At 39.2% G+C, this 22931-nt stretch overlaps 3 protein-coding genes across 4 annotated transcripts; 1 reads left to right on the forward strand and 2 right to left on the reverse strand.

Moving 5' to 3' along the window:
- Window positions 1-534: 534 nt before the first annotated feature.
- LOC103136085 (mitotic checkpoint serine/threonine-protein kinase BUB1 beta-like) lies at window positions 535-4865 on the reverse strand. Of its 2 annotated transcripts, none has more exons than XM_007549187.2 (9): window positions 4768-4865; window positions 3528-3690; window positions 3388-3447; window positions 3151-3295; window positions 2858-3054; window positions 2597-2760; window positions 2330-2523; window positions 2120-2220; window positions 535-1276 (listed from the first exon to the last, which is right to left on the reverse strand). In XM_007549187.2, exons 2-9 carry the CDS (start codon window positions 3668-3670, stop codon window positions 985-987), a joined length of 1296 nt encoding a protein of 431 aa, XP_007549249.1. In that variant the 5' UTR covers window positions 3671-3690; window positions 4768-4865; the 3' UTR covers window positions 535-984. The 2 variants fall into 2 exon arrangements, with proteins under 2 accessions (XP_007549249.1, XP_007549248.1); XM_007549186.2 differs by having other exon boundaries at window positions 4741-4841.
- An 86-nt stretch (window positions 4866-4951) lies between these two features.
- On the forward strand, window positions 4952-10125 carry zfyve19 (zinc finger, FYVE domain containing 19). Its single transcript, XM_007549188.2, has 11 exons — window positions 4952-5132; window positions 5751-5872; window positions 5953-6006; window positions 6106-6272; window positions 7269-7411; window positions 7507-7615; window positions 8025-8237; window positions 8393-8469; window positions 8667-8768; window positions 8861-9018; window positions 9247-10125. Exons 1-11 carry the CDS (start codon window positions 5079-5081, stop codon window positions 9323-9325), a joined length of 1278 nt encoding a protein of 425 aa, XP_007549250.1. The 5' UTR covers window positions 4952-5078; the 3' UTR covers window positions 9326-10125.
- A 1963-nt stretch (window positions 10126-12088) lies between these two features.
- On the reverse strand, window positions 12089-20032 carry ppp1r14d (protein phosphatase 1 regulatory inhibitor subunit 14D). Its single transcript, XM_007549192.2, has 4 exons — window positions 19663-20032; window positions 13897-13977; window positions 12749-12781; window positions 12089-12618 (listed from the first exon to the last, which is right to left on the reverse strand). Exons 1-4 carry the CDS (start codon window positions 19840-19842, stop codon window positions 12550-12552), a joined length of 363 nt encoding a protein of 120 aa, XP_007549254.1. The 5' UTR covers window positions 19843-20032; the 3' UTR covers window positions 12089-12549.
- Window positions 20033-22931: the final 2899 nt, after the last annotated feature.

Consider the following 22931-nt stretch of genomic DNA (forward strand, 5'->3'; position numbering starts at 1 on the left):
AAACTTCATATTTTAAAACATATGCAAATTATACAACAATTTGCTTTCATGAAACAATTTTGATCATGATCTATTGCTGGAACTTCAACTGTTTTTCCCCAATCAAGATCAGATCAAAAGATCCAAGTCAATGGCTTGAACTTTTCAATTTTCTAGTAAATTGTGTATGCAATAATAAATAAATAAACTTCACAGACACGCTGGGAAAGTTGCCAAAACATGGCCAGCTTTTTGGGCATCTTGTATTCATGTAGTTCACACAGGAAGATGTTGAGTATCTTCACGTCACTCAAAGAAAATAAATTATATATCGTTAGTTAGCGACGACGTATTCACTACTCATTTTATCATAATCTAGTGAGATGGTAGTCAATAATAGTAAAACATGCAATTACACATGAGAAGGATTATGTATCTAACGTTTCTTAACTGTCTTGATGAACGGCCATTTTGTTCATCTGAAAGCATCAGGGATTTAGCTTTAAACTGCCAAAGAGTCTTTACTATTTCAGCAACACAAACTTACGCATGAGGTTTCAAACAAGGGATTTTAATCTAAAACTGAGTGTCATAGAAAAAAGTACTAATAAAACCACTAAGAAATACTGAAATGGACAAAAAAAAATTATCCGCACATATCAAGGTCACTGCTCTAAAGAGCAGAGAAAAACTTATGTGGAGCATTTCCATATTTATAAAGAAGAGCATGAGGGAAAAAAAGCAGAAAAACGTAGTAGTTTTCAAGAGGCAGGACACCTGAACGTCAAAACGACTTTCCGTTTGTCTTTTAACCGTAATATTTAGTCTACATTTTCTTGTGCAGGATTTTGACAAACCCTACACATCTTAAGTGAGCTGCTTTGAAATTAAAAGTATTTTAAAAAGCCTCTTCAATACAAAACAATATTAACAGGAAAACAAACTATACATGAGCAACTACAACATGATAGAGAAATTTTTGCCAAATTTTTTAAGGCGCAAGTGTCACTTCGCAGGATCGGCAGCAGCTTCACAGTCGTCTCCTCCTCTGGCTTCCTGGGACTTTTGTGCCATCTTTTTGAAGAAGTGTTCAGCTCGCAGTTCCTCGAAGCAGAATTCGGTGGCGCCGCTGAGCAGCAGCTCTTTACAGTACATGCTCCGCTCCTGCAGTTTTCCTTCTTCTGCCTCCTTATGCTGCTGCTGGTGCTCTTGCAGTCTTTTCAGGGGAGTTTCTTCTTTACTCGGCTTCCGCGCTGAAAGAACGGAGTTCACTGTCGGGTTTATCTTGCACGGTGTCCTGAAGGAGAGGAAAGACATTAATATTTATTTTACAGTGATCTCGAAAATAAACTAGAGTCGGAAATTGTTAAACAAGGAATTAACTATTAAAAATGTTTAGTGTGAATAAATAATTAAAGAACTAAGATTTTGATCATCACATTCTTGTAATTTACATTAAAGATTTAGGAGTGAAACACTTCAGCAAACCTTTATGTAGATTCTGGGATGATATCCAAATGAAATGAAAAATTTACTTTCATCTGAAAGGAGGTGTATGGAGTACAGCAGTAGCTTGGAAAGAAGGAACGGAACAGTGGTAGCCGATGTCCTAGATAAATCTGTGTGGTGGCTTTTGAAGCATCGACTCCAACTGCTGTGTATCTAATGACATTTTACCACACCTTTTCCTTCCACTTAACTTTTCATGTATATGCTTAGACAAAGCATTCTGTAAACATGCAGCCATGACCTTTTGTAGCGGATGTCGGTGACTATCTTCTTGATGACTATCAACTAGTGAACAGTTTTCCCATCAAAGCACAAAATTTCTGAATCAGAAATCCAGTGGCAGAGTTTTAAGTAATGTTGTAGTTTTCTGAATTAAATGTAACAAATCACTGAAATAAATATACTTTTTGACAATATTCTAATTTACTAAAACTCATTTGTGATTTTGTCTTTCAGACTATTTATGTAAAATAAAAGACAAAGAACTTCTAGACCTCCACACTTGTGTATTCCACTCTTTTTGTTTTTCCTTTCCTATTTTAAATGTAAATTATCTCCAATTACCAATATTATTTCTCACGTTGATCTATAGCATGTTCTTATCCCAAATATGATTCCTGGAGGAACTCACATTGTTGGAGGCTGGTCAGACTCCTCAACAAATGGTTGGAAGGTGGGTTTTGGAGGTGGTGGAGGCATGACTGCATGTCCAAATTTTGTTTTCTGGGGCATCTATGACATTTATAAGCAAGAGAAAAATAAAGATTTTCTTTAGTAGACATCAATATGCAAATTTGCGTGAGGAAAGAAAAAAAAAAAAAAAAGACATGTTTTTTCATACCTTTATATCACACCATTTCTGTGGCTTCTGCTCGTTTTCTTTTGCCCTTGACGTGGGAGGAGCCATCCAGGATTCCAGCGAAGGTTCTGATGGACCCGCAGTTTCAGCTTTGTTCTCATCGAAAATCACCAGCTTACTGTTTGAGACGTTGCCAAGGACCGGGTCACCGCGTGACGGCAGGCCTCCGCCAATACCTGCCCGGGGAACGCATCAAAAATAAGGAATGCAATAACGGTAGGGATAACATCAGCTAGAAATTTCACTTACTTCTGATTGCCGACCCAGTCCTGTTGACAGGAGCAATGGCCTTCTTCTTCCCTCTATGTTTGAGGTCGGCTAGTGAAACTCTTTCAGGTTGTTTTGGCTCCTCGTCACTGCTGTCATTTTCCAATTTTAATAATGCCTGTCGGGACACACGAGCCTGCAGAGCCCTGGGAATGACCATTCAGATGTTGTAATTCTTACAGAACGGTTCAGAACGGAGGAAGTTAAACTGAGAGGTGTGATCATAATTAAACAGATCTTTACTTGTGAAACTGAAGAAGCTTGTCATGTGGCTCAGCAAACTTCTTGAATGCCTCTTGATAGACGAGATCTGCTTTTCGATAACTGCCCTGATTCTCGTACTCCTCTGACCAAGCTATGTAGAGCGCCGCCTGTGTCACTCCAATTCCTTGTGCTTGCATATATCTGTAGATATCGAGGGGCTCTGAGCAGTTCTCTGCCTGGTGACATACAACACAAACATTTGGCAAATTTTACTACCACAAAGTTTGTTTATCAGAATACCTAAATGAATCCAAAGTTAAAAGAGTACATACAAATTTGATCCAGAGATCAACATAGCGAGGGTCATTGTGATACATCTTTTCATCTGTAAATCTGGTCACAGCCCGCTCCAACAATGTTGCAAGGTTGCTTTCTTTGCCACCCTGAGGAAAGGTTTGTTCTGTCCACTTAATATACCTGTTAAACCACACAATGATGTCAACAGAGGTTTTGAGATAGAAAGGCAATATGTACAAAAACCTGTCGCTCATGCTGTATAATTTACCTACCTATCCCAAACACTTAGTGGATCCTCTCCTTCATACATTCGAAGTTCAGACTCAAACATCCTGAAGAAACAGAACAAACTATAAAACCAGAGTTTGATCATTTTCCACTTCAAATCTAAAGTTAGAGAGATGATTCCTACTGTTTCTGCTGGTTGATTGCAGAGGTGGGTCCTTCTTCTCGTTGGCTAAGGGCTTGATGTAACACCGATATATCTCTGCCGCGCCTCAGCGGCTGAATGTTTTCTTTGCTGAGCTCCCAATCTACATCTCCTCCTTCTGCCATTGTTGACAAAGTCTAGATCGCTACACAAAGACACATATTATAGCAGCTTATTAAGATGTTCTTATGATTACTAGAAGTTCAAATTTGCAGTGATGCATGTGTTATTTTCCCATGATACACATTTACATTTGTTTTCAGAGCCAACATGACATACCCATTATACTATACTAAAAAACTTCAAATCACCTAAAGTCATGGTGAAATAAAGTACCTCCTTTAGTTTAAATTCACATCCAGGGATTTTAGGTCATAGTTTCTTGTTTAATGCAACCTACCAGTGAGTTTCAAACCCGACAACACCATCATACAAAGGCTGGTTCATCCCGAAGACCAAACACCCAAGCTAAAGCTAGGCGGGGCTGCGTATGCGGAGTATTGCAACAAGGTTTACACTGACATCTGCAACAACTGCATAAGCGCAAGGCACAATACAGAAGAGCCAGCAGCTAGAGGCAAGATTCAGCTGTACATTTGAACGTTTAGGTGCAATGTTTTAAACAGATGCATATCCAGTTTTCTTTGTAGCTCTGGTAGCTACATCAGAGCTGTAAACTGAACAACCTCATGAGGAAGACTGGCTCTCTGTTCGCATATTGCTCAGTGTGCAAACAAGAACGATGGATAACACTGCATCCCTATATCCGATATAATAATTAAACAACAATGTTTCCTTAGATAATCGTTAAATAGCCCCTCTTGAACATAAAGGAGAGGGTTATTCTGCAAAGTGACCTACGCAGTTAGTCTTTGCAATGGAAATTACATTAGCGATTCCGCGACGGTTTTCCCTTCATAAGGATTGCAGAAAAAGTTAGCTGTTTTTTTTTTTTTTTTGTTGTTGTTGTTAAAATGCCATATTACAAAGAGTTGTACCGTGCAAGTTAAACTTAACGAAAGAAATGAACTTCTCTGTGAGAAAACGTATCCAACATACAGCATGACTTCCACGATGCTAAGCTAGCTAGTCGCAATGACATGAGAAGCTCACCTTGGCTAGATCAATACATTTTGTCAATGTTCACATTATTAGCTAATTTTGGCAGATAAACATAAAGTTAAACAGAACTTACGATAGATAATGGTCTTGTTTTGAATACCTTTTCGATCCGTTTTAACCTCTTTTGGTAGGATATCTTCAGCTAATGTCTAGCGCTGTGACGCCGTTACACTAGCAAGCTCTTCTGTTTTGAACAACGGCCGCAGTCCGCGGAGAAAGCTGATTGGACAAATCCCACACAGGAATCTCTGCGTGACGTAATATTACCATTTCCGGTCTGCTTCCTGTTTTGATAATGACAACGTTAACCACCCTAAAACATATAGCTAATTTTCCAAATTCCTGCCCATTATAGCTGTATTTCCGTACGTCCTCAATCGCTTGGGAAGGCATTACTCAAGAGGAGACGCAATGGACAGTCGCTGTTATGGCTGTGCATCAAAGTTTAGTCTCTTCAAGAAGGAGGTAAGATACAGCTCTTTTCAACCTTTGGGGGGGCCTTCATTACCTTGCTCCCCCTGGGTTCCTTAGACATAAATTCTCGCTTATAAATGGCCATAGAAATACTACGTTTCTCACTATTTTTTTTTAGAAGTATATGCTATTACTATCGACAGCCTTTGTGATACATAGGAAAGTCTGATAAATTTAGAGTACATGAAAAAGCATGTTCCACTAATGGAAAACATTGAAGCCAGAAATTGTGAAGATGTTTCAACACTAGAAACGTAATGAAAGGGTATAAAAATTAATCAAGAAATTTGATGCAAAACAATCTGAAATGGTTGTAAAAAAAATACTGTCTGAATAAAAATAATTGAAACATTGCTCTGCTTCCTCTTAAAGGCAAATTGGAAATACATTTAAGACATTAAAATCTTAATTTTATTGTTTTAAAGGCATTTTAGAGTTTTAAATTTAACTCTAAGTTTATCAATAAATAAAATAGAATAAAAATAAATAATTTAAAAAACTCAAAAAAAGATCCAGGGACCCAGAAGAACTAATACGATCCCACCCATGCTTATTAAAGTTTGCTTAGGTAACATACAAGGTGTATTTTCCACCAAACTTTCCCTTCAGCTGGGCTGTAAGAACTGTGGACGCTCCTTCTGCTCCAGCTGTTTGAGTCTCAGTGCTGTGGTGCCTCGCTGTGGCAACACCCAGCAGAAGGTCTGCAAGCAGTGTCATAGTAATCTCACAAGGTAAACCACCTCCCCTACACACAGAAAACAAACTAAACCAATTTTTTCATAGGCTAATATTTCGCCTTCTTTCTTGTTAGAGGGGAATCTTCAAACAATGCTGGAAGATGGTCCCCTCCAGAAAACTACAAAAAGTTTGTATGACTAGATACAAAAAAAAAAAAAAAAAAAAATCAAAAGAATCTTGTTAAAAACAGGAGTGTCCTAACATTTAAAATTCGTGCTTTTTGCAGACGGGTTGCAGCACTGGAGGCCAAACAAAAACCACAGTCCACACAGCCTGGTGTGCACGGAGGGAGCAGAAATGGCAAATCAGTCCATCTACCAACCAAAGGGCTTAGTAAAGAAGACTACGCTATTGCTGAGAGGCTTCAAAAGCTAAAAGAAGACACCAAACCAAGTAATGCATTGAGTTCTTTTAGCATATTTATCATCTATATCAAAGCTGATGATTTGAGTAGTTAGCCATTGGCTGATATGATAAATTATGTAAAAATGGGATGGTATTACTTTTATTTAACCAGGAAGATCCCAATGCAAAACTGGTCAAGATAGGCAGCAGCAAGTGCAAAACACAGCTACACAAGTTTCACAACCAAACACAGGCAAAATATAATAGAAGCACATTCAAATTTGATAGAAATTACAATTAATCTAAAATGTGAAACATTTGTCTGTCATGGAATTAGTCTCAAGGACTTAGTTTTGATTTAAAATCACTTAATGAAATCAACTCTGTCATTTTCCAGTCATTCTGCAACTTGTTCCAATATACGGTTCTGAGTGGACAAAAAGCTCTTTTCCAAGCTCAGTTGATGCAAATGGGACAGAGAACATCAATTTTACTTGAAAGTGAAAAACAATAATTTTTTTCTTGTGCTGATTAAATTAACCAAACTTATTACAGTAATAATAATGTTACCCATAGCAATTATTTACTGTTACTTTGATGTTTCACGGAGACATAAACAAACAGTATGAGAAAAACTTGGTAAATTTACATGAATATTTCAAGTAAAATGCTTGGTTATAGTTATTGTTATGCCTTCTTTGCCTTTGTGCTCTCTAAGGAGTAACAGAAACATAATAAACTAATACTAGGGGATCAGTTGGTCGAGCCTTGGATAGCAGAACAACAGTAGCTTTTTTCAAAAAATTTGCACGTTCATGCAAAATGAACATGAATGACAATTAAACACCTAAATTTGTCTTACTTGCAAGTGAGGTAAAAGTATGGGAGCCTTCTTTTAGCAGGCTGTCCAGCAGTGTCCATAAAAAAACATGTACATTTTAAAACTTTGATCTATTTTGAGATCCAATATCAGTCCATGCCTAGCATTAATTTGTTTTCTTTTTCTTTTTTTAAAAGTCTTTAATAACATTTTAACCTCTTTAGAGTCTATCCCTTCTGAAAAGGAGATTGAGTCACGTCTTGCTGCTCTGAAAACTCCCAGCCAGCCAGTGCCTTCTTCAGAGGATATGGAGGATCGCCTGGCAGCTCTGCGGGGTCAGCCACCTCCATCTCAAGCTCCTCGACCAGTGAGTTCCCCTTCCCAATCGTGTGAAACACTCAACTATAGGGCTCGGTGAAAAAAGAAGCTATTTTGTAAGTGTTTATGTATTCACACATATAGGTACACCAGCCTCCTGACACCAGGACTCAAACTGAAAAAGCCAATGATTTGATTACTCAAATGGCAGAAGAAGTCGCCATTGATGACCAACAGTCAAGTCCAGAAGATAGTAAGTTAATATTTGTCTCATACATTTTAGATTTATAGTACAAGTCAAATGTTGATATGCACTCATCATTAAGGGGACATCATTGGAGAACAGAATAATGAAGAAGAAGAACCTTGAACCTTAAACAACTAGATGGTAAAAACCTGGCAGTTAGGTGGTCAAAGAAGAAAATGATCCCAAACATGCATCAAAATTTAATGTTGCACAATCTACTTCCTGTGACAAAAAACATACTGTTCAAAATGCGGCATTAACAAACCGTCAAGTACATGCTTACTACAAGCGTAGGTACACTTTTGACTGGCACTACAAGTGATAAAATGACTGTATCACCATTTGGCAGAGTCTGAAGTTACATTTATTGCTTTCTAAGTAAAACAAAACATTGTTTTACTTTTCACTTCTGAAGGTGTAGATATGAACGATCTCAACAAAGGTGAAAGTGCTGCTTCAGACGAAAACCTGGAGGACAACCAGGGAGCAGTGAGACAGCAGGAGGCAGAGAAAGACCGTCTGCTTGAAGAAGCCATGAAGGAACTGAAGAGGGAGAAATATTCCCAGGATGAGATCCTTCACATGGCCAAGAGGCTGGCACAGTTAAAAGGGCAGGATCCAGATAAAGGTGCTTGGAGCCAAGAGCATTACAATTCGTCCATCGGTTTATGGTAGCATTTCAAACAGCAAAACAAGACAGTGCAATGTCTTGTTTTGCAGATGTATTTGTTTGCTCATTTCAGACAAATCAACCTTTTTTTTTTTTTTTTGCTTCATATTTAGTCACAGCAGAGGATTTCAGACAACCTGACAGTGAAGAAGAGACTGAGGAAGAAGCCGTGAGGAGAGTCCTGAAACAGGTTAGTCATTTAATGTTGATACTATAGATGGATGCTTAATAATAAATTTGCTGCTAAACCCTTAAAAGCTTTTTGTGAAGTATTTAGAATGGCCTTTATGGCCACAAGAGGCTGCTATTTGGCCATTTTAATAATTTGTGGTTTCAAATACAGACATGTTTTGAAATTTTAATCATTCTCATGACTTTTGGCTCCAGCTTTCAGAAGAAGCTGCACTTGATGAAGCCAGTGGCTACAACATACCTATAGAGCACAGCGGACCCAGGAACAGAGAAAAGAAGAAAACCTCTAAAAAACCAGTACTAAAATAAGACCGCACAAGCAAATTCATTGTTTTCATTCCTTTGGGCGCCTAAAATTGAAGCCACTCTCCTTCTGATGTGTTTTAAAGACTCCGGCTCCGACGAGCTGGACCTCTCCCGCTGCTGCTGCACATGAGCCGTCAGACAGCGACGACGAAGAACTTCCCTGGTGCTGCATCTGTAACCAAAACGCCACCCTGCGTTGCCACACCTGTGACGGAGACCTGTACTGCAGCCGCTGCTTTCGGTAACATGACATGCATTAATCATCATAAAAACACTACAGATTCCAGTTAATGACTCAAAATGAGGTCTTGCTTGGAAAAAATCTTCAATTTGCCCCAAGAAAAATGATTTGGAATGCAAACCACAACCCACATAAGTCCCGCACAGCTTGCTGCCATACTGTTAAGCAGCATGAATATAAAGTATTTACTGTGATGAATTATCAATCCGCTCTCTATCATCTCCTCAGGGAAGGCCATGATAAATATGACAGGAAGGAGCATCACACCAGTAGCTACACTGCTCCGAAGAAGAAGAGGAAGACATGATACTGAAGATGTTCATCTTATTAAACTCTGACCTTTCATGGCTATAGGACTTGCTTTTTAGCCTCACAGGAAGTATTGCAGTAATCTAAAACGGCTTTATAGGACATAAAAGCACTACTATAAACCAGAGCTCATCATAACACATTAACTTACAGGGCCAAGCTTAAGGATTAATCAACACCCTCAGGGGGTTTTACAGTTTTTCATGGCACAACCACAAACGTAATTGTATTTTATTGGGATTTATAGTGATACACCAACACAAAGTAGCATGTATTTATGTTGCGGAAAATAAAGGATACATGGTTTTCAACCTGTGATGCGACTATTTCTGTTTATAGTCTTAATGTTCCACTTGAAAGTGAACCTCTATCTCATCCTCAAGTCTAAGGTTTTTTTCCTGAGATTGTCTTCTTCTTCACTTCCTCCTCCAACCCCCACATAGTACGATACTGCCACCACAATGTTAAGTGTGTTAAGAGTTTTATTTTTCAACACAGATAATGTTTTAAATATTTACCAAGTAGTTCCGTTTGGTCTCATCTGAGAAGAGCATAATTTTTCTTCATGGCTACTTCTTTTTATCACTTGCACACTCACAGTTGTCTTGATGATTGATTCTCCAACTTGAGGTATACATTTAGTTTTCAAAGACTTTTGACATCAGCTGGTTGAACTGGAGTTTATTTAGGGGTATCGGTGTAAAAGAAACTAAATACATATGCTTTCTAGTTAATTTGTGTAAAAAAAAAAATCTGTAGAGTGGTTGTGTTTGTCATTTATATTAAATCCCTATAAAAGACAATGAGATTTGGGGTTGTGGTGTGACAAAATCCCAAAACTTTGTAGGGGTTGATTCAACTTGCAAGGCAAAGTGTAGTGAGAAACTTAAGACATTTAAAAATAATGTGAAGACTTCTAGCAGCGGTTAGACTAAAATTAGACAAGCAAGACGTGTAATATCTAAAACTTATCTTCTTAGAACTTGCTTAAAAGAACAAAAGGCATTAGTTGAAAATGCTAAAGAAAACACAACTTAGAAGTGTCAAAGTGAATAAGAAGCATCACTGTTTTGTTTTTTTTGCAGCACTTCCATCAAGCAGACAGATCATGAGCTCACCCGAGACAATGTGCACTCGCTCGCAGACTATTGTCAGCTAGATACTGAAAAGCCACAGACGAGTCCGTGTAAAAGAATCACTGAGGCCTTTGTTCCCTTTGTGCTGTTGTTCTTGTCTATGTTTGGCTGTGGTTCTGACATTAGCGCCGACTCTCGTCGTTTGATTCTAAATGAAGCAATTGTTTTGATTATTTTTAACACCAAAGCTCCTTTTTTTTTGCGAAATGTGTGTCATTAGTTGAGAAAATCGTCTGGCAGGTCCTCTTTGTGTCGTATGTATGGATTCTTTGTCAGTGAAAGAATGAGTCAGAGTCGCACAAATAACCGTAATGGAGCCCTCAACAAAAAAGACACTGCGTATGACAGTGAGAGGACCAAAGTGCAGTTTACTCAGAGGAAGCCTTCACACTCTCCTCTGGGTGCTCCCTCCATTAATGGTGGCCATGTTTGCCTTTTCTGGCCATGTCATGCACCACCCCACCACCACCACACACAGGAAATGGATGGGTATAATGGGTGCACGCTTAATGGAACATCCTGTGGCTGATTTCAGTGTGTTTACTCCTAGACCTGACATGTTGACGCCTCCATTGTTTCCATCACTCTGTTGAAAAATTCATGTCAGAAAACAGAACGCTGACGGTTATCCTTTCAGCTGTGTCCAGACAAAGTGCCGCAGGGTGTAATGAAAAGCGGCTGTGATAGTAGAGTGGTTTCATTAGTGCTGTAAATTTTGTCCAAGTATTGCAACTGCTATTCCAATAATTAGGTTTTTTTTTTCTTCTTTTTTTTGTAGAAGGTAATTCAAATTAAAAAGTGAACCTCATATTATATAGAACCATTACGCACCGAGGGATATATTTCAAGGATTTCAAGGATTCACTTCTATTCATTTAGATCAGTGGTTCTTAACCTTTTTTGAGGTACCGAACCCCCCAGTTTCATATGCACATTCACCGAACCCCCCCCGCCTCCCCCCGACACAGAAAATAATTTGCGGTATTCTGATGTATTAATGTAATTATATTAGTTTTATCACCTCCCCCACGCCACTAGAGGCAGTACCAACCCCGAAAAGATGCGACTAAGGAGCAGATTTAGACTATAGAGTTTGGTAAAAACGGTGAGCTTTACTGAAGTTCAAATCCATGCTGAGAGTGGAACTCCTTCCCGCAGCACTGATTGGCTCAGCAATGTAACGTGATCCTCTGCAGCAAGTGATGGCAAAACGGGGCGTCATCACGACTTTACGCAGTGTGTCTTTACCTCCGCGGCAGAGGCTCCGCCGAACCCCTGAGACCGACTCATCGAACCCAGGTTAAGAACCACTGATTTAGATGATTACGGGTTACAGCAAATTGCTATTTTCCGGATGATTACAGAGTACTATATTTAAGCACAAACGCAACATTAAAAATAAGCCAAAAGCTGCTTTTAAACCAGCCTGGGCCTTCTTGACATCTTGGCAGAACCGCTTAACAATTCCTTTAAGGCAGTCTCTGATGCAGAAACAATTCTTCTTCTGTTTTCATTAGCTTTAGGTCCTAATAATCAAAATTAACAAAACTTGAAATATGCCACTGTAATGACTATGTGAAACATTTGTGTTCCATTTTTAATTGAATTGATACCCAAATAAACCATTCAATAATAGTCTAATTTATTCAAACAGAACCTGTAGATGCATAATTAATGTTGAATAAAACAAACTGGTTCATCACTTTGTTCTGAATCTGATTATTTGCACAAACAGCCTTGTTTTGAAAAGCTTCCACTTTATTCCAACAACAATGTTACCTGAACAAAATGCTTATGTACATAAATAAGAAACTGAAAATGTACACTCTAACTCTTACACAAAAAAAGAGTCCATCTGGGTAATAGTTGTGTCATGTTTATCACTTTTACATCATTGATATTTTGAAGGGAGCTTAAATTTTAGAGTTCATAAATTGAGCAGAAAAAAATCCATTCTGACTCAGGAAGAGGGGGAAGAAGCCAGGAAAAGTCCCCGATGTGATATTTGCACTTCCAGGCATACAAACTCTTAACCTGTGGGGAAGAAGAGGCTCCATGTCGTCTTGGTTCTTAATTTGACCTACAATTACTTCTTCAAGGGGCCTGACATTTTACGTAGACCTTTTATCCTGTAGAGCAGCCCGTTGATAAACTCCTGTGGGGAAGTTTCAGAGAGCAGATGTTCATTCTCTATGTTTTAAATAGACAGTATGAATGTCCTAATGAGTAAACTATTAAAATTGACTGTCTTTGGATGTGGAAGTGAAGCTTTTTCGTCACCTTACCTCTTTTGGCTTTCCACATTCCTGCAATAATTCCTGAAGAAGAAATACAGAAATAAATAGTTAGTCCAAGAAAGGAAATTTTTTTGTCTGTCAAGCAGGGCCACCATCAAAGGTGGAGCCACGAGTGTAATGGACACCCAGGTAAACATGCTGGACCAACCAGGCCATATCTTGGCCGGGGAGTCTAATACAAAATTCTATACAGACAGGAATTTAAGTTTGGAAAAGATGATTTGCTTAGGACATTTTTTTTATCTAAACTCTTTAAATTCATTCTATAGGCACCTCTGCTTTTATGCTGCATTTAAAATATACTGAAACAAAATTACAGCTTCATATGAGTCAAATTAGCAAAACAGAATTATACAATGGAAAAAGCAGAGAACATTTAACCAACACTGTTAAACATGTTTAAAATATGTTTATTGCTTTTTCACTGCAAATGTTGCGACACTGGTTCCCAGCATGCATTTAGTGTGCTTAAAGAGTTCAGCTTGTGTTGTACACATTTATTTAGATATCTTGTTAAGCATGGCATAAAGAGGTAGCATGACTTTAAACTAGACTGACGCAATCGATAGCTTCTCAACCAAACAAAATTTGTTTCTAATTTCATGTTATTCATATGGTATAAACAGAAACGTTTTTGACAAATCTACTCTTTGAGCGAATATCTTCAAATTCATCTCAGCTTTTGGACTACACTTTATTCAACAAAGTCCATTATGCAACAGGGGAAAAGGTGCATTCACTGGCTTTTGTGTAGCAAATCTGCAGTGGTACAGCATGGGAACCAGACCCACTTTGCTGTTGCCAAAGCTGCCAAGACGAGACACAATTAAGAAAAGAAAAAGAAAAACTCTGCCTTGGAGCTGCCTCTGTTTATTTTATGACCCCACAAAACACTTATTTGTGTAATGCAGACCACGTAAGCACTTAGAGATCCTGCTAAAAATCAATCAGATGATTTGCTTTTGCAGACCTGGCATCTCTGGGAAAACAAGAAAGGAAGAAATAAAGAGACAAAAGGCGTTTTTATTGAACAGTTTAAAGGAAAATCCCAAACCCTATCCCAACCTAATTTACAAACACTGTTATCAACTTTTAACACCTGGACGGAGAAGTGTTTAAACGTTTATAGAACGTACCTCAAGTCGAGTTCTTTGTCCTTCATCGGGCAGTTCTAGGAGTTCGTCTATGTCGATTTCTAACTCTGGAATCTCTTCCTCCTGGGATGGAAATTAAAGTTATTTAATGTATTTTTCTGTTTTTGAATTTACACTACATTTACATCACTAATGTACAGCATTAGTTTTACACTGCAAAACAGGCATGGAATATAAAAACTTTGGTGGGTAGCTTTATTGTGTGGATTTTTTTAATGTTTTCCCCACACAGTCCTGAATTAAGCCAACTCACTTAATTGGTCTGAACTGACCCAACAGGGTGACGGTACAGGTCAGCTCCATCCTCCACCCACAGCCTTGAACTGGAGGAGGAATGAATGAACTGTAAAAGCACCGTGTCATCCTTTTACATGTAGTGCTTAAAATGTCTGTACCACATAGTTAAATCATTCATAAGCCAATAGCATATGCCCATTTAAGCTTTGTGTCACTTTTGTTACTGAGTGTCTCAGGTAAAGTAGAGCTATTCCAACAGTACAAACAAAACTAATAAGGGTTGTTTCTCACAAAATGATTAATGAGCAGCGCTCGTGAGCACTGAGGCAGAAGGGGCTCTAGTCGGCCAATGTTTACACGTACCAGCAGCACATTTCATGGATGGGTTACCTTTTACCACGTAGTTCAACCATTACTGAAGGATTATTTCCACACATGCTCTGCACCATGTTAATCCTCAATTGGTTTTGTTGTGCAGTAGCTGACAAAGGTTTTTTCGTATTTTCACGTTACGAATCACAAACTTTCTCCCCTCCCCCTAGTACAAATCTAAAAAGTGTGACGTGCTTATCTATCCTGATAGGTCTTAATTAAATCCTGTGTGACATTGTGTTGAGAATGCTTTTCATTACCTATGCTAGTGAAGCTGGTCACAACGGATTTGAATGGGAATGGAAAAAAAAAATAAAAAAAACCTTTAAAAGGCACAAAAAAACCGGGGCAAGAAAAAACCAAAAAAAACCCGAACCGCAACTAAAAAATTTTGATAAATGCATACCATGCTAGAATGGCTCTGTTAAAGTCCAGAACTGATTCTTATTAAGAATTTGTGGCAAGACTTGGAAACTGATGTTTAGAAACACCCTCCATACAATCTGACTGAGCTTGAGATATTTTGCAATACAGAATGAGCAACTTTAACTCCATTTCAAAATTTGTTTTGTCAAATTTTTAACTATAACTAAGAGCATTTTAAGTTATGAACTTTTAAGTTATGGCAACTTATGGTGTTCCTAGCAAATTCTTTTCTCATCTAAGTCAAATACAGCAAGGCGATCAATACGTTGAGCCAGGTTGTAATATGTCCATGCTCCACTCTCAGAGAGAATGAGGAGTGCAATCAGCAGAGTTCATGGAGTTATGATATCTGAAGTAAGCACTCACATTTGACAAGTGTGGCCTCGTTTTTCGAGGGAATATTTTCCGCATGGGGGATTTTCTCGACTTGGGCTTGCACAGCTCATGAGGAAGGAAGGTAATCAATGTGAAAGTGCTGAGTTGTGAAATAGATGGGGCCTCTTCAGAGTCCCCTACGGGCCCTCTAATTGATATGTTCTGCAAGTTTGAACCCTTTGTGATTCTGCTGAACTCTGCAGGATAAATCTACAGCCGAACCTTTGCTCCATGCTTTATCTTGCGACGGCCGCAAACTGAGATTAACTACATTGCCATTTACTTAAATTCTTTGTTATGCAAAATAAATAAAATATGAATGCAAGAATAAATCTAAAAGCTAAAGAGGAAAGACTGAGAAAACTAATGTTAAATTACTTTCTTTTCACCACCTTCACCCTGACGTTTCACTGCTTCATACAGTCATCCATGCAGAGCATCACTAAACATTAAAGGGTGATGCTTTTCACAAGTTATCACTAACCTTCCTCTAACTTACAAGATTTTATGTCATATCCAGTCAGTTTCCAGCTTGTCGAGAGTTACTGCTTTAGTCTAGGGCACAGGTGTCAAACTCCAGGCCTCGAGGGCCGCTGTCCTGCAACTTTTAGATGTGCCTCTGCTGCACCACACCTGAATAGAATAATTAGGTCATTAGCAGGACTCTGGTGAACTTACCTACACAAGGAGGAGGTAATTAAGCCATTTCATTCCAGTGTTTTGTACCTGTGGTACATCTAAAAACTGCAGGACAGCGGCCCTCGAGGACTGGAGTTTGACACCCCTGGTCTAGGGAATGCTGAATATTAATAAGACCTTCAGACACAGATGTCTCTGCAGCAATTTCTGAAGTTAAAAGACTTAACTTAGAATGAGCACTGGCACTAATGCTGACATTCATGTATATTAAAACTTGTCTTGGAGGACAGGATTCAGAAATAACAATTTGCAAATTAGTCATTTTAGTTAACAAAATCCACTGGACCATCCTTCTGCAAAAGCATCCCAAAAAAACTTAACCATGAAGCAATCAGCGAATGCTTACTTACACGTTTCCCTGTGTTTATGCTTTTGAAAAGGAAACTGAGCCCTGGAAAATTAGTCTGTTGTGAGTTAATGCTGGTGTGTGTTTCGGTTATCAGATCTTTCCCTTTTCCTGTTAGCAGGACCAGCTGTGAACATGTCTAAACATCCATTAATTACTCTGAAAGAAAGCGAGATTAGTTAAAAGAGGTTTTAATATTATACAATTCCACAACCTTCTGTTTAAAAACAATAGCAGATTTATGGAGGGAATGCAACTTAGTTAGATTGTTTTTGATTGTTCTGTATTGGTCTCTAAATCACAGCCTGCAGACTTCAAGGTATTTTGTTGGGATTTTACCAAGGAGAGGAAGGAAAATGTGACATGATGATCAAAAGTCTTTGCAAATGAGGCGTGTATTCATTTGTCATCTGATAAGCCAAAATATAAATCAGTAAAATAAATTGCCTGAAGAAGCCACTTAATCAGTAAGTAGGGTCCACCCAGTCTTTGAACATCTCAGAGTAGTGTTCAATTCATCAATAAAATCCAGTAAAATACATAACCCAACTACCAAATGAAGGCCGTTCACCTAGGCATGCTGGGCAAGTAGAGTGCTTATCAGCAATGCAGTCAGGAGGCAAAGGGTATAACTGGAGAAGCAGCAGAGATTACAGAGGTAACATCTGTTCATAGGACAACTGTTAGTTGTATATGTCAGAAATCTGCCTTTCTTTTGCAAAGACAGAAGAGCTTAACAGTTGATTGCAGGATGGAGGGAATTAAATACCAGCAAATCCTGGGAGAAAACCTGTTAGAGGCAGTGAGTGAATATAAACTCTGTCTGAAGTTCAGCTTCAAGCAGGAAAACGTCTTTAAACATACAACCAGAGCTACAATGGAATGGTTTGGACTAAAGCATGTGCATTAGTTAGAAATTTTACTCAAAGTCTAGAGCCAAATCCCAACAAGAATCTGTGTGAAGACCTGATTAGTGATGTTTACAGATGCTGTATGAAAATGCTAACTACAGATAACGTCCTTATTCATAAAATGTTTTGCATCAGTTTCTTCCCACTTTATAATTTTCCACATCTTTCATCACATGCAATCCCCACAAAATAAAGTTAAGTTTTGTGGTTAATTATGTGACAAAATATGTTCCAGCTGTCTTATTGCTTCCTAAATGCGCTGCATTTCATTAGAGAGCAGTTTTTTAAACTACAGATTTGATCTCTAATGTTAAGCATTGAAGTGCTGTTCAAACTTTTCTGAAATGCATTTTCCAACTTTTCTGAAGGTGTGAAGTGTGAAACTAAGGGGTCCACTCCTGACTCGGGCGGCCCTTGTATGAATTAGAAATGCAGATAAATAATTTAGGCTATGACACAGGGGACTGATGGTAAATGCTTCCACGCGGAAGACTCTGAGAACCAACAGAGTAACCTTCCCCCAAGGCCCATGCAAAATTCATTACACTACCCGGTGCACACGGACAAGCCACAACCAGTTCTGCACAAGTGACTCATGCAAAACATTGGAAAGTTACGTGCTAATTTGTCATTGAGCAAAGCATTGCTCTTAGGAAAAATATACTGAAGACAAATATTTTCCACTTGCCGAGGTGGACACTTGTATTTTTGTTGCCACGACTTATTAGCTTATCTCCATTTATCCTTTACACTCCTGCTATATACCTTCTCTATCCAAGTTTACGAGCTGCTTTTGACATTTTGATCGTTTTGCAACAGTATGAAAGACACTATCTCCCTTTGCAGCAATAGTACATTTCCTTGGCTAATGGGAGGAGACTGCAACTAACTCTTTGCTTGATTAGCTTGAAAATAAAAGGAGAAACAATTTGTTTCCACCATTTCTGGGTTAAAAGGAGGAGATGTTGTCATCTAAGAGACACTGTTTCCCAGAAGCTCGCAATCCTTAACGGATACCTCTCATTCCAACCGTGCCAAGCAGCCTCGTGTGGGCGAAGAGACATCTGTTGCCATGGTTTCCCCTCACAGAATGCCAAGCAACTCAATATGGAGCCTCTGACATAATTGGATTGTATCCCACAGAACGGGATTGCATTATGAAGTCAGTATTGCTGTGCCTACATGTTGATTGATGTTTTTTTTCCTAATCCCCAGTACATTGGACCAATAAGTAAAATGTTTAAAATGCAGGAATGTCACCCTATTGAAAATTATCTCCATGTAGTATGCAATGCATGTGCTCAATACTTGAACAGGGCTTCTCTGTGATGGAGTCAATCATCCTGTGGCAATGATGATGTGTTTAGTAGGACTTAATATCAGCCTTCGTATAATCTGCTTTGTTGTTTTTCATCTTCCTCCTTCCTTACCTCATAAGTTCTGAGGTTTGAGTGAAGCAAGCTTGCTGACCAAATATGAACACAACTTGAAGTTGATAGAACATGGTGGGCCAACAGCAAATAACAAGGTTCCTCAAATAATTACTGAATATAAATTTTGTTCTGTGCCTCTCCGTTTTTTTCTCCAAACTCTGAAACCTTGCTTTCCAAATTAAAAGCAACATTTACTTTGATCTTAGATAAGAAATGTGGAGCTCAGAGGTAGCTAAAAAGAAAGCTGGGCCCATGTTCTGGATGCGTCTGCGTTTGGTACCTCTACAGGCCCTGACTCCAGCTGCAGCCCACACTTTTAAGGCTCCTCCAAAACCTTGAATAGGCTTTGCTTCCAATTCTCTAGAGGCTCTCCTGTTTACCCCTGTTGCTACCACACTCTTCCTTCCACTAAACTTTCCATTTTATCACCCCATGTGCAGAATTCTGCAAACAGTCAGTTTCTATAGGAATGGCCTTGTGTGCCTTAACTTGTGTGCCTCCCCATCAATAACATATCGGAGTAATTTATCACAGGGTAAATACGAATGTTTGTCTCAGAACTGCAGAAATCTAAAGTGCATAACTTCACAATTTGCAACAAGGTCAAATGTTTTGATGAATGTGGTGTCTAAATAAATAGCCTCCTTCACATAGTTTATGTAGACAACTACATGTTCTTAAATCCAATTCCTCTCAGGCATCTTATCACTAAAATAAAATAACTTGAAGGCCTGGATACTGCTGACGCTGCAGTCAGGCTGATGACAAATGAGTGCTGCTGAACCAGAAACTGCAGCTTCTTTCCTCCCACCCATTTCATGATCCACGCATGATAGATAACCCACAGCAGGAGCCTATGAGCGTTTCTGTGGCTCCCTTTCCCTGAACCCTCTTTTCATGCATGCAGAGCAGCTGACAGCACCAGAGTGAGACAGTCCTCTCCTCCTACCTCGCAGTCAAACAGCAGGTGCAGCTGCCCGTCGATCCACTCCTCAATATCCAGCCTCCTCTGCAGGTCCTTGCGGTTGTACTTCACTGTCAGCTTACCCAGCTTACGGTGTGCCGGGTCTTCTGTCTTGTCCGGCGCCTGAAACATCACCCTGGACTGGGTGCCTGGCTCTGACGCCATGGCTGCCACGGCCTCCAGAGATCCGTGGATCACACAGACAGAGCCACAGGCTGTGACGTAGGCTGGCTCCCCTCCTCTATATGTTGAAAGCTGTTTCTCTGATGGGGTGCTCTTCCCACACGTTGCTCCTCTTTTCTTCTGTCTCTTTAATGCCGGTTCTGGTTCCCTGCCTGTCCTCGTCCTTCCTCTCGCTCAGTCTCTCTGAAGCTCGCTCTCTTGCTCTCTTTCCCTCCACCTCCTTCTATTGCAACACCCACTGGCTGCACTATCAGGAGGATGGTAATGAGATATGACTCTCCGTGTGTGTGTGTGTGTGTGTGTGTGTGTGTGTGTGCACTTTGCAGGGTGTGTAATTCCTTTTTTTTTCTTATGGCAGGTAAAAGAGCATAGGTCAATTGGAGCAATAAAAAAAGGGAAGAAAGGTTGAAAGGGCAATCGTCTCGGGATGATCAGTTTGGCTGAATATATGTGTATTCATATGAAACAAAAGGTACAATAAGAATTTGTTTTGTTCTCGATTTCACAGGTAATTGCACAAACATTACATTCCAATACACCCCTTACTGAAGTATCTAAAGTAATTATTGCCTTGAGACTGAAAAGTAGAAGGTTCATCCTCATAAAGTATTAAGTATTTCCCATTTATATATTTCTTCATGTTTTGCTTCTTTGTAACACTACAATGTTTCAGATATCACAGTTAGATTCAAGTCACTACTTTGTCTTCGCCATGTTAAAAGTTTTTTGAAACTTTGATTCAGACGTGGATTTGCTGATTTTCCAGCGGCCTTAGCTTAACGTCACAAAGTAATGGCCAGACGTTTACCCTCAGGATTTTCTGCCACAAACCGGAATTCATCAACAATAGCAAGTCTTCCAGCTCCTGAAGAAGCAAAGTAGTCCCAGACCATCACACTACCACCAGCATGGTATGATGTTCTTCTATGAAAATGCTGTTTACTTTTACATTTTCAAAGGAATGATAATTTTTTGTCTCACCAGCTCACAGAATATTTCCCCAAAAGTCTTTGGGATCATCAAGGTGTGACTTTGGGAATTGGGAGATAGGGGTTTGTGTCCTCTTTTGGTCATCAATGGTTTTTGCCCTGAAACTCTGTTTCAGTTTTCAGTTGATGTTGTTTTTGCCCAGTTACGTGGACACTGTCCTTGAAGCAAGTAATGCCTGCCGTCCTTCAGTTGTTTTGAGGCTTGTTGAGTCTTCTTGAATGAGCTGTTGGTAATTTTGGTGGCCCAGCCACTCCTGAGAAAGTTTCCTTCCCATTTGTGGACAAAGTCTCTCAAAAAGGCTTGCTAGAGTCCCAAATCCTTAGAAATTGCTTTATACCTTTTTTCCAGTCAGTAATCTTTTCATTAATCCATTTCTTTAGATCAGGCCATGATGCGTTTTCATGACTGTAAAACAGCTGCAGAATATCCAGAATGCTACTGCAAGAGTTCTAACTTGATCCAAGAAATACAACCACATTAATCCAGTCCTCAGGTCTCTTCACTGACTTTCTGAATATACTTTAAAACAACTCTGCTTGTGTATAAGTGTCTTTATGGTCTAGTGGCAAAATACATCTCCAAACTTCAGGTAGCCAGAGTCAAATGCAGCGATGTTGCGCTTCAATATTATGCTCCTAAAATCTGGAAATCTTCCTGATGAGGTGAGGCATGCCTGGACTCTGGCAATGTTTAAATCCAGGCTGAAAACAGTTATTTTTAGCTGTGCATATGGAAACTGACAGTATTTTATCTACATTTCCTTTCCCTAATTTAAGTGGTCAATGACTTCACATTTGGTTTTCATCTTGTTTAAATTATGCTTTTTAATCTCCGTTGCTGTAAAGCACTTTGAATTGTCCCGTACACTAAATGTACTATACAAATGGCTAATTCATTCTTAAACAAAGGACACAATTATTTTTTTCTCAGTCAGGTTGGAAATCTTTCTTCTCTTTTTATAAATGAAGACTTCTTCACAGCACTGTGTTTCTAACAATAGTCAGGTCCCTCCCTGACAGGTGAGCCAGGGTTCCTCTACTATGGAGGTTTCTTTGTCCTGCATATGACAGCCATTATCAGGTGTACGTTTAATAAGGCTTGAAGTCAAATTGGCATCCTCAGTTATCCACTTTTACATAATGCATGGGGGAGAGTTAGGTACTCATGGGTACCAAATTAGAGCCAAATGTCAAACCCAGTTCCTGAAATCAACATTGTAAAGTCAAAGGAGCACACAACTGCATGGTCAAACATCTACCCGCAAAGAGTTAGTGCACAAGAGATAAGGCAGATAAGAGGCACCAGAGTGTCCTTAGATCACATAGCAACGTGAATAATGGGTATTTGGGCTTTTTTGAGTATCCATCATTCATAGCTGCTGGTGTTCACCCTCTGATGCACCGTCTGTTACAAACACTGAATTATTAAGTGCTTCTAGCGGCTCACCTTTCCAAGCAAACACATTCATTCATCCCATACTGGTTTTCGTGGTTCTGCATGGGGAGGCTGGTTAAAATAAAACACCAGAAGAGACCCATGTTAGATCTCCTCAGCTCTAACCTGGCTGGATGGCTCATTACAGTGAGAAAAAAACAAATAAAAAGCAGTTAAAGTCAACAAGCTGCCTCACTGTGTGGCTAAAGTGGGTAGACTTTCACCGTCAAAGCCCAGTTAAGTCCATGCTTACCACATTTGAGTTTGCTCTGACTTAGTTTAGCTACACCTAGGAATTAGAGCCAGTTCTTGAATAGGAAATCTATATTTCATCATAAAGGATGCCAGCCTTTATGGTTACAGAGGTTGCAGAGGTAAGCAGTTGCATGTGGATACATGACTCATCTCATACCACAGATTGGTGACTAACCTCATAAACAAGCTCAGTATCACTACAGTTATCGAAGCAGGGTTAGGAGTAATGTGAATATAAATTATACGACAATAACCACATTGAATTTCAAACAGAATGAGCTAAAAAGCAGGTTTTCCAAATAAACAAGTTGTTAACCCTTAAAAATGTCTTCAGCTGTTGATGAAATAACACTGCCACCTGCTGGAAAAAGGATGGAGAACACTGACAGGTC

This window comes from Poecilia formosa, unplaced genomic scaffold (assembly GCF_000485575.1).
Source record: "Poecilia formosa unplaced genomic scaffold, Poecilia_formosa-5.1.2 Scaffold30, whole genome shotgun sequence".
Taxonomy (NCBI): Eukaryota; Metazoa; Chordata; class Actinopteri; order Cyprinodontiformes; family Poeciliidae; genus Poecilia; species Poecilia formosa.